This window comes from Monopterus albus, unplaced genomic scaffold (genome assembly GCF_001952655.1).
Source record: "Monopterus albus unplaced genomic scaffold, M_albus_1.0 scaffold167.1, whole genome shotgun sequence".
NCBI classification, from domain to species: Eukaryota; Metazoa; Chordata; class Actinopteri; order Synbranchiformes; family Synbranchidae; genus Monopterus; species Monopterus albus.
In genome coordinates, this window is record NW_018128047.1 from 253,087 (window position 1) to 264,880 (window position 11,794).

Below are 11,794 nucleotides of genomic sequence, written 5' to 3' on the forward strand. Positions count from 1 at the left end.
CCTCCAGTCCTGACAAACAGGTAAGAAAATGTGTGGTTGTTAAGAGTTTGCATGCACAGGCGTCTGGGCAGCTCTTCTTGCTAGTTTCTTACCACTCTTTCACTTTCACATTGGCACTGATGCAACAGTACTTGGGGCCACCATGTGTCAGGTTCATTTTCGAGTGACTGGTTGTGCACAAAGTGCGAGAAATATGGTGCCAAAGATGACACAAGCAGGTGATGGGAAAGGTTGTAGATTGGTAATAGACATTACTCAACATGATAGCTGACTGACCAAAGTGTTAATTTCTACAACAGACTAAACACGCTAATTATAAATAGCAGCAAACCAACCCTCGGTAATGACTCAATATTAAATTGAGGAACTACACACTCACACGACACACTGAAGCTGAGAGACAGAATCGAGATTTTACAGTAGAAAACCTCTCTCTCACTTTCGCTTACTTATTCTGAGGAAAACCCACACTCCCAGTCAGAAGCTGGATCTTTCAGCCTTGTATTCCTTACTTACAGTGTATAATTTCAACTGTCTGTGTATTACTTTTAACTGTTTAATTCAACTGTTCCTTCACCACTTCTAGCAAATAATTAGAAGTATTTAACCATTACTTTTAGGTTTGTGCGTCAACTGTTTATCATTGCCTTTAAATAGTGTTTTAGATAATGATTTCAACCATTTATCCATTAGATTTGTTTATGTATTTCAATTAGTTTTAGCTAATATTTTAACTGTTTATCATAATTTTTGGCTACTGTAGCTATTTCAGCTGTTTGTCCATTACTTTTAGCTGACTATTACAGCCCAAATCTCACATGGGCAATAAACTCCACAGCCCTGATTGCAAAATCCCAACGGTGGCTCTACTTTCTAAGAACACTTAATAAAACCAACCTGTCTGGAAAGCTGCTAGAGTCTTTCTGCCACTGCTCCCTAGAGAGCACCTTTACATACTGCATGGCATCATGGTATGCCAGCTGTTCAAAAGCAGACAGGAATGCTCTTCACTGAGTCATAAACGCCTCACAGAAGAAGACTGGACTCCCCCTACCTTTGCTGGAAGACATCTTCGGGTCTCGCTGCTGCAGGGAACATAACATTCTAAGCAAGACGACTCGCCACTTTTTTCTCCTTCCACCCAGAAGGCACTACAGGGCTTTAAAGTCCCCAGGTTCAAAAGCAGCTTCTACCTGAGAGCTATCACTGAACTGAATTCTGCTTTCTCCTCCCATACACACACACACACACACACGTACGTTAACATAGATTACCATTATGTGCATGACCTGAGAAATGTGGAACTGTGCAATAATGTGGCACTGTGAAAATAACGTGCAAGCATAATGAAGAGTATTTACTTTTGATCTTTTTATCTATTTATAGCACCTTTTTGTTTGTTTTTGACCTGTGATTTTTGCCTGTTGCGTATGATATGACCTACTGTATTTCAGGAACTACACAGCGAATTTCATTACTGTGTGCAGTGGCAATAATGATCTTATCTTATTACATCAAATGCTTAGCTCACTATTTAAACCATATATCCATTAATTTTAGCTATCTCTGAGACCTCTCACTTTGACAGCTAGCAGGTTTTTAAAGCACTAACCCTTCATAGATTGTAGCTTAATGATTATAGTGACAATAAATAGAGATAAGCATCACACCGATTTGTAATCATATTTGGAAGGCTGTATTTTTTCCATCAAATTTTTATATAGATTTTTTTCAAATTTGTTGCTCCACAGTCTTCTCACATACTCCCAGGTAACTCCATAAGTACCCCACTGGTTCTAGGGAAGCATTTAGCACATGTACTGCCCACAGTTTAACTGAGGTCCGATGTGGTGAGCAGTTGGCTGTAGCCATAATACATCTTATTATTCACTGTGTGTTCGTTCAGGGTGTGACAGTGATGTCTTCCGACTGCTAAGCACTGCTACATCCCTAAACACTGAAGTCAATGCTTTTCAGCATATGAATTAAAGAAGGACCCGGCCAATAAGTGGTTCTGGGTGGAATTACAGCGTATGCACGTCTGCCAGCCTGAATGTCTGAGTGTGTGGGCATGTATGTGCATGAAGAGGCAGTGAGGCAGATGTAAACTGAAGAAATAATGAAGAACAGGGTCGTCATCACAGTCCTTCCTCTAAATGATGACAGAGGAAGAATGTGAGCAGAACGAGTGAGGGCAGACTTCCTGTGACATCATCACAACATATACTGTTTGTGACCTGTTAAATTCTTACACTCACATGTTACTGTAACACAGCCCACCCATCAATTCTCATGCACTTTGATCGACTGATCACACAGTGGACATTTGTTGAAGGGTGGCATGGAGACAAATTTACTGTCACATAACATAATGTCTGACATTCTGTTTGGAAAAGCAAATGACAAAGCTATATTCTACCATATGTATTATTATACAATACATCTGGTGGCTCTCTGCTCTAACACGTCTTTCTCATGTTAAAATGTGACATTCCTCTCATCCAGCTCCTGCCACATGTTTCAATTTCTTCATCAGCTTATCCCTGTATTGTCTGTCTATCATTTGGTGCTGAGCAGGCGGCATGTGGAAGGCTGGTTTGGAGCTTTTGTCCTCCTATAAAAGCAACTGCAGAATCTGGTGATAGTTCGCTGTTTGTTCATCAGCCCAAAATACAGTATGTGCATGCCAACTGTACCTGTACAAAACTCCATAACCTTTGGTGCAGATCATTCTATTTAAAATACCCTTTGAAAAGTTAAAAAACACAGGAGTGACAGATCATTACACAAGATTTTCCCCTTTCTTCAATCAGTCAAAGGCAGCATCATAACTCTGGTACTGACCAGGTCGGCCACTGGCGACTTCTTGCGATTCTGTTTCTCCACCTCCACTTGCATCTTGGCCATGGGCTTGGCCATAGCCAGGGCTAGCTTCGCCTCAGCTTGTAGCTTCTTTTGTCGACTCAAGAAGTCCATATCTTCCAGAGACTCTGAGTCCTCCTCTGTGGTGTCCCTGTCCGAGTAGGACGAACTCTGCTTGGACTGGAGGGGGGAGGTTGGGGAAGGAAGAGGGAGAAAAGTATGGCAGGAAGGAGAAAGTGAACAGAATAGTAAATGAGCAGAAAATGTATTGTAAAGTTAAAAGAAAGGAGGTGACAACAAAATAAGGGAAGAGGAAAAGATAAGCGAGATCAGGTTAGAGGATTAATGTTTATGTATTATTGGCATTAAGGTATGTAGATTTTTGACAAGAATGTCACTGTACATCAACCAGGGCACGAGATCGAGGATGAACATGTAAAGAGATGATAATTCTCTCTTTCTGTTAAATATGTCTCTGACTGACAGCAGGTTAATGTGGCCAATCATCCATGGCCATGGCAAACGTATTCCAATTCACCTCTCATTTACTGCCTGTGAATTGGCTAACAGGCCACAAAATGTGAGCAAAGACATTCATAAAGCAACTAAAGTGCAAGTTATCTCTCCCATTCATAATGAATATCCTCCCCATTTCACTGCTTTCACTCTTGTTCTGTCTCAGTTTCACTGAGACACGTCAGATCTTTACACTTTCACGCTCACACTGTTTTTCATGATAAACATTTTGGAGTGATTTCACGACTGAAGTCATTTTCTTCTTCTGGATTCTGGAGAAACGGTATAAAAACTGTGCACGCGTGCATCAGTGTGTACCATGGGGGACAGGGGTGTGTCCAGACTGGTCTCTGTCTTGCTGTCATCTGCATCGCTGTCCTTGTCACTGCCACTGTCGTTGACAAAACAGATTTGGAGGTTCATCCCGCTCTGAAGCCTGCCGAGAGAGACAGATATAGGCAGACATATGTTGACAAACAGGGAGACACGAGTTACTTTTGACACCAGAGCAAAGTGCTGGCTAAGGATAGAATTAAAGAGGGTTTGTGTTTTTAATCATCTCCCCTCTTGTCCTTAGTATCGATCCAGGATAGTCTGGTGGGTCTGATTCAATCTGCCTGGGATTGGTGGGGTGTTTTTGTGACACAGAGGAGCAGAATATCATTAGGTGTAGATCCAGCCCACTGTGGATCAATAATCTGCTTATTCAATGGAGTAATTACAAACAGAACTGATTGATTACAGACCATAGATCCAATCAGTCCCATTAAAATAGAGCCAGAGTAGTCGATTGTTTTTTTCAGGAGAGGTAGCATCAAAAACTCCCTGTAACTCAAATTTGTTTGATTGTAGGAGTTGCTAAAGTGTCCACTGCATTTTTTTGATGACTAGATGATGTGTAAGTGTTACTGTAATATAACATACAGAGAGCCTGTCAGATATACTGTATTGGGAAATATAAACTCAGTCCAGAGATTTTAGGTCAGCTGATGTATAGCAAGAAATTGTAAGAGAGATACCAATGATATGTTTGAGGTTTGTTTGCACATAATACTGTCATCTGACAGTTTTTCTGTAATCAGCAATGATGTATTAAGCATCACCGTCAGTCAAGCTGTTCCAGCAATACTGAGAAATCCATGTGATTCAAATCACAGGATTACAAAGAGTACTGAAGTGGTCACAGACCATCTAGTTTCACTAAGGTGAAGTGTAGGAGGCGGTGTGTGCAAATGTACGGCGTCTTTAGGGAAGTCACTAGGGTCTGGTTACTGGACATCGGGCTCATTCATACTACACAAATCCTCTCTGCTTCCTGTCATTCTTTCTTCCTCTCTGCCCTTCCTTTACAGATAGGCACTACAGTAAATGTAGATGTGGATTATACCCAGTTTTTCTTTCTTAACCTTTGTATACAGCTGAAATTCATGTTTTCGTGAAATTACACAACTGCTCTCGTCTTTGTGTCAGATCCCCTTTCAGTAAATCCTTCCCCAGAGCCGGGCCGCTGACGTGGGGAGAACACCGAGTCAGCTGTCCAAGGCTCTGGCTGAAGAGGGGCCTTAACCCTCCTGTTATGTTGACCTGAACAGTATCTTTGTAATATAAACAAGTAATTTATCAAAAATACATAGTTGTGAAACTTCATATAATATTTGCGCATCACATAAATCCTTGTTATTTTTATCTTCCTAATTTTCCTTGTCATAGTTAGTCAAAACAATTGTACTTTCCCCCATAATGCAAAAAAAAAAAAAAAAATTTGGTCTGTCATGCTGCTGTAACAGGTGTTCACCCATTTGAAAAGAAACCTTGTCCCAGACACGAGCAAGACACGTGGTGGGCCTGCCCAGAGAATAAGGAGACCGCAAAAAAACTAGAAACCAGTCATATGTTTACTATGTTCTTACCGTGAGGACAGGCTGGGTTTGCCACTCTTGCTGCAGCTGGTGTAGATGCCCGGCCCATCGTCAAAGAAACTGCCCAGGGCCAACTTCTGCCTGATGGACTCCCTCTCATTCTTTTGGGCCTGCAACACAGGAGATGAACAGGATAAAAGTACTTTTTATTGATCTTTTGATTTCAAAGAGATCAGGTGGGGATGAGGTGTCTTCCTCTAAGACACATTAGGGTGGATGCTTGTTGACACCTTAAACACTTGTAAATAGTTTGCTGATGTGCTACATCACCTTAACATCCTTTTCCCACATGACTTTCTGCATGCACAGAAACAGAAATGCTGTTTCCTGGGCACTTTCTGACAGTTCAAATCACGGGTAAAATAACAGCAGCAGCAACTTCCTCTTAGTTTGCAGTAAGAGATTTAGTGTCATCTTAACAAGCGCCTACGCAAAGTGTGGAGTCAGCTCAAGCACTGGAAAAAAAACCCCCTGAAATATCTAAGTAAGGATCTTTAGAAGTTGACCAGACCATTGCCAGTATCCACAAGTAGGTGGTGCTGTTGTCTCAGAAAACAATCAGCAGCTCCCCGACCTCCCCACACACAAAGTAGGTCTTCTTACACACAACTCACACAGAATGATGTGTACATATAACAAGCTTCCAGAGGCAGAACGGTACTAGCCATCTCATATGTGCCCAGAGTTGCTCCCATTTGGCCTTTTCCCAATCTGGAATTCCTAACTCAGTACAGCTTCAGCTATGGCAGCACTTCATGCACACACAAGGAGCTTGGCCAATAAAAGCGATTATCGTTATCATTATAGACACTCACACACACCAGGCCCCACAGGATGTCTCGTCCGCGCCAACTGCAGGTAAGCCACATGCTACTGTTGCACTCAAGCATTAGAGCCCAATTCAGGAAGGAATTTCCATGGTCTTTAAGACTGTCTGCTAAAAGTTTTTAGTCTGATACACACTCAGTCAGCTGTATGTACTGTATCAGAAATATTTCTTCAACTTCTTTAATAACTTGTCAACCATCCTGCACTCTTTCACATGATCTTGTGAGACTTTGGAGGGCTCTGACACACTGGTGAACCATTTTAGATTTAGAGGTTTAAAATAGATTAAAAATAGGAGTAGAATCAAGGTGACAAGAGGTGCCGGTGGCATTAGCCCGTAGTGTAGCCGCTATCACTTCCTTTTGGGATCTCTTTTTCATTTTTGCCTCCACTTTATCTATCTCTATTCCTCCTATTCCCTATTCCGATGCTTTCTTTGTCCACCTGACTCAGCAGCCTGTTGCTTGTCTTGTGCTCTCTTCTTCATTATCCTCACTTCCACTCATCTCCTTCCATCTTCTCTTCTCTCCCTCAGCCTCAGGCCTCTATGATTCTTCCATCAAACTCTCTCTACTTCCTTCTGTACTCCCCTCTCCAAATTGTTCATCGCACCTTCCTCTTGCTCCCACTCATTTTCTCAACTCCTTCACTCACTCTTTCTGTCTGTCTCTCCCCACAGTTACATGCAGACATTGGTAAGAGTACCTCCACCAAATACAAATTAACATAATCCACTCCACACAAGAGCCCATAAGATGCACTTGGCACAGTCAGCACACACACTGGCATGTAGAGGACCAGACCTGGCACTGCTCCTGTGTGTGTGTGTTTGAAAGATGGCCTGGGGAGTTGTACTGAAAACACTCTGGGATATCAATTCATTGCTTCACAAGTGAAACAGTAGCCTGCATGATACAGTGCATGCACATCACTCATACAGAGCTGACACATTGTCGGTCAGGTTACTCCACTGAAAGGCTGCTCCAAGCACACACAAAGACCAGAAACAGCAGATTCAGGGAGATTAGTGTTAGCCCTTTGCTCCCCTCACCGAGTAATGGCTGAGAAAATAAACACATAGGGGCTGGTGCAGGTAGAAAGATAGGAGACCCAATGAGCTGGTCTTTTTGTTTAATTCCACTTATACTGGTATTTATTGCTCCACTCAGAAGTAAGCCTGCTAAATCTAAAGCAGAGCCTTGGTTAAATGATACAGCACATGCTTTTAGACCATTATGTAGACATGTGCAAGTGGAGGAAAGATAAACTCCATGTTTCTTTGGCTATTCTGAGGGACTGCTTGTCAGAAAGTAGTGAAAACTTCTAAATCACAGTACCTTTCTAAGGTAGTTGCTAATAACCACAATAAGCCCCGGGTATTATTTCGCACCATTAACTCTGTCATTACTCCATGTACTATAACTCACCCCGAGGTGTCCACAGCAAACTGTGAGAATTTCCTTCACCATTTTGTAAATAAAATCACCACCTTTAAGCAATGTTCTAGTCTCCCTACTTCTGACCCATCTGTTATCCCAGTGTGCTCAGTTGTTTTTGACCAGTTTGAGTCTGTACCCCCTCTTGCAGAAGTGGTTCAGCATGTTAAAGTATCTCATTGTCCTCTCGATAGCAGCCCATCCAAGCTGTTTAAGACCGTCAGGCCTGGCTTTCTTGTTATTATTAAGCGTTGTCTTAATAGGGACTTTTCTAACCACTTTTAAACATGCTGTTGTCCAGCTTCTTCTTAAAAAATCCAGTCTTTACCCTTCAGTTTTGTCACATTTTAGACCTGTCATCAAATTGCCATTCTTTCAAAAGTTTTGGAGAAGATTGTTTTTATTCAACTACAAGCTTTAATGAATGATGATGGTATTGCTGAACAATTCCAGTCTGGTTTTAAATCATGAGAGTAGGATAATCACCTTTATTGGCCAAGTATGTTACACACAAGGAATTTGTTTCCGGTACAGAACCAAGGCAGCCATCTGCGCCGCCAACTCAACCGATGGCTCTAACCATTAGGGGCAACTTGAGGGTTCAGTGTCTTGCCCAAGGACACTGACATGTGGACTGCAGGCACCGAGATTCGAACCTTCAACCTTCCGGATAGGACACGACTACTCTACCCACTGCACTGTCGCCTCCCCATATTATAATAATAATAATAATTTATTTGTTTATATAGCGCTTTACAACACCGGAGGGAGCTCAAAGTGCTTCACAATAAAACAGAGCATGCCAAAAATACATAAACAAACAAAAGAAAAGTTAACATTGGACAAATTTAAAAACAATGATCTGTAAGAACTATAACACTCCTGTAGAATAAAACTGAGTCAAAATACAGCGAGAGTAAGACTACGAAATATAAATCCAGGAAGGCCTGTGGGCCCTGTATAGCATTGCTGCTAAATATTAGATGCCAAAAGCCAGTCTGAATAAATGTGCCTTTAATTTAGACTTAAAAACCATTAACTCCATTATAGATCGAACCTCAGGAGGTAGGGCATTCCAGAGCTTAGGGGCATACACGGCAAAAGAATGGTCTCCCCACTTTTTATACCTTGCCCGCAGGCACTTTTAAAGTTTATAATTTTATTTTTTAACTGATGATGCTGGACTTGGCACTCTTGGTGCTTTTAAATATTACTGCTGCCTTCAGTACAGTGGATCACTGAATCCTTGTATCTCAACTGGCTCAGCACGTGGAGATTCAAGGTACTGTTCTAAAATGGTCTCAGTCATATCTGACTAATAGGACCTTTGCAGTAAATACTGGTGAGTGTTCATCCTCTGCTCTCCTGTGGGGTCCCCCAGGGGTCTGTTCTTGGCCCAGCTCTTGTCTCCTGCTGGGGTCTGTCCTAGAGGAGCATGGGTTTTCTTTCCATTGCTTTGCAGATGACATTCAAATTTATGTATCCTCAAAATCTAAGCAAGATACTTCATTATAGTCACCGTTTGACTGTTTGAGGGACAAAACATAGCTGCTCTAAACTTTTTACATCTTAATGAAAATAAAATGGAGTGTGTATTGTTTTGTAAATCAGGTTCTGTAACTGACCTTGATCTTAATCTTGACCCCCTGTCCACACACCGGACACAAGCGCTGGAGTGATTGCACTTTTGCTGTAATGTCCCCAAAACTGGGGTTCAGTTTACCTATTAATATTAGATCTGCTACAAACCTGCTGGGCTTTAAGTCTCTGCTTAAAGCGCATTTATTTTTAATAACATTTGGATCATGGTGAAGTAGACATTGACTGTTATATTGTCTGTCATTTGTTTTTATTTTATTTTACTGTTGCTTATATAAAATCCTTTGGTGAGCAAGTTGTTGTTTTTAAAGTGTTTATAAGTACATTTTGATTTGATTTGAAAGGAAAGGCGACATTCATTAGGGCTCAGGGAATGTTTTGCATCAGAATACTGAGTAATAAAATAGTATCAGCATCACCATAAACTTTACAACACCATTTCAAAACAGTTTGCACAAAAACCACACACCGTCTCTGCTAGTGCGTTGATGTCAAACTGAACTGTGGTTAACCTCGCTCAAAACCCTCCAAGTATAAAAATGTCAATTCTCACAGCGGAGGAACTTTATCAGGTGACAATCAGGATTACATCTTCAGCCACTGATCTTAACGTGCTCATTAACAATGTGAACAGGCCACCAGTTTCACCAGCCCGATCAACAATAAAAAGGTTTTTCAACTGCCATGACAAAAGCAGTTAAAACTGGGCCGTAAACAGTAGGAGGCAGCTTTTTCTTGCATTTTGCGTTTTATATCCAGTGTTCAGAGTCGAGAGTTGGATAAATATATGAGCCAGAATGAAGAACACATGCTGTTGCAATGATTTAAAATAAAAAACATTTCACACTGCCACTGGTGAAGTTAATGTGCTGATTATTTTCTCATTGAAGTGACTGGTTATTCAGTCTAAAAATGTCATAAACCATTTTATGTTTCCAAGATTTTTTTTTTTAAATATCTTGTTTCATCTGACAATGATTAGGCAGTTTGGCTTGAAAGATGAATAAATCTATTAACAAAATAGCTACAGTCACTTAAGATCCTGCCGATTGACCAATGAATTAATTAAATAAATGTTTCAGCTGTCAATTATACCTCTAATAACGGGAGCCGACTGCAGCCATACTTACATTCTCATAAAATGGGATAAACTCAAAGCATCACTATGGTCTGCAGCTGCTTTAGCATGCAGGACGTCATCTCTGCATCTCACACCTGCCTGACAACACAATTTCCAGTCTTTGTACAAACATCATCAGTTATACAGCATGGCTGAAATGTGTGTGTGTGTGTGTCTGGGTGGGCAGAGTGTGGCAAAACAGTCTTTATGACAGCCCCATAAACCATTTACGAAGGTGTGGAATACGCCACTGAGCAGTAGAGGGATGAAATAGAAGGGCAGGGTAATAAATACATGCCCTCCCCAACACACACACACACACACACACACACACACACATACACACACACACACACACACACACAACTCGCTTATCTTCTACATGATTTATTTAAAAATGGTATTCATTTAGAATTAACATTAAATTTTATGTGCTATCATATCAGTTTGAAAACACACTTCCTTCATTACTTATTGCTCTTTTTTAAGGTGGGGCTTTTTTAGTGAAGTTTTAAACTTTGCATAAGAACCACACAAACTTTCAGATCTTTAAATTGCCTAACTCATCACTTATAAAATCTTATATGAAATCCTGAGATGATCTGATTGTCTGTTTCCATATGACGTTTACATGGAAAATTGTAAGGTCCATTAAATTAACATTTTAGTGTGCATGCAGGGATAGAGAGAGAAAGAGAGAGAAGAGAGAGAATGAGTGACAGCCATAACCACCTCCTTCGTCTCCTGGCCTTGAGCACCAGAGCCATAGCTGTTCAAATTAGATTGAGAGAAACACAATTGGGCTAATTTGTGTTTTTCCTCAAATTCACAAGCAATTTCCTCTTCTGAAAAACCCTTGACAAAGACATTTTCTGCTCCACTCTGCACTACAACCTTTTATCCAGGCCTAGAGGGTGATTTAGCCCTGGCGATGGATGATTAGGGTGCTTGTTTTGAGCCCTCAAATCATCCATGAAAATCTATATTAAAGGGAGGAGATTAATTTAATTATCTGCGCTAACAAAGCGCATCCTTCTTCGGCCTCCCTCAAATTTCTGGCTCTTGTGGTCAGAAATGGCTGAGAGGTTAAACACTAAGATGCAGGTATATCTCTGTGTCAGGGCCGCTTGGCGGCCGCTGCCTCTCCTACGTCTTTCTCTCCTCTGCTCTTTCTATCATGTGGGCTCTGCACCACAGTGTACCTGGATGATCTGCTGGTCCATGCTGGAAGCTACAACCAGGCCATCGACAACCTGCGGGAGGTCCTGACCACCATCCGGGGTGCTGGACTCCGATTGAACCCAGCCAAATGCCACCTGCTCAGCCGACAGACTCAGTTCCTGGGGCACGTGGTCAGCCAGGAGGGAGTGGCAACTGACCCGGAGAAGGTGATCGCGGTGAGGGACTGGCCCTTGCCTAAGAACGTTGCAGAACTTCGCAGCTTTCTGGGCTTGACTTCCTACTATCGGAGGTTCATCAGAGGGTTTGCTACTGTGGCTGCCCCCCCCCCCCCG

At 41.7% G+C, this 11,794-nt stretch overlaps 1 protein-coding gene across 9 annotated transcripts in view; it reads right to left on the reverse strand.

Moving 5' to 3' along the window:
• schip1 (schwannomin interacting protein 1) overlaps positions 1 to 11,794 on the reverse strand; it is a 224,526-nt gene that overhangs the window by 6,358 nt on the left and 206,374 nt on the right. For all 9 annotated transcript variants that reach the window (XM_020615616.1, XM_020615615.1, XM_020615617.1 and 6 more), the window contains 3 exons: positions 5,289 to 5,407; positions 3,697 to 3,814; positions 2,845 to 3,042 (listed from right to left, as the gene is read on the reverse strand). In XM_020615616.1, the coding sequence (XP_020471272.1) occupies positions 2,845 to 3,042; positions 3,697 to 3,814; positions 5,289 to 5,407 (435 nt within the window). The remainder of the gene's footprint in view (positions 1 to 2,844; positions 3,043 to 3,696; positions 3,815 to 5,288; positions 5,408 to 11,794) is intronic.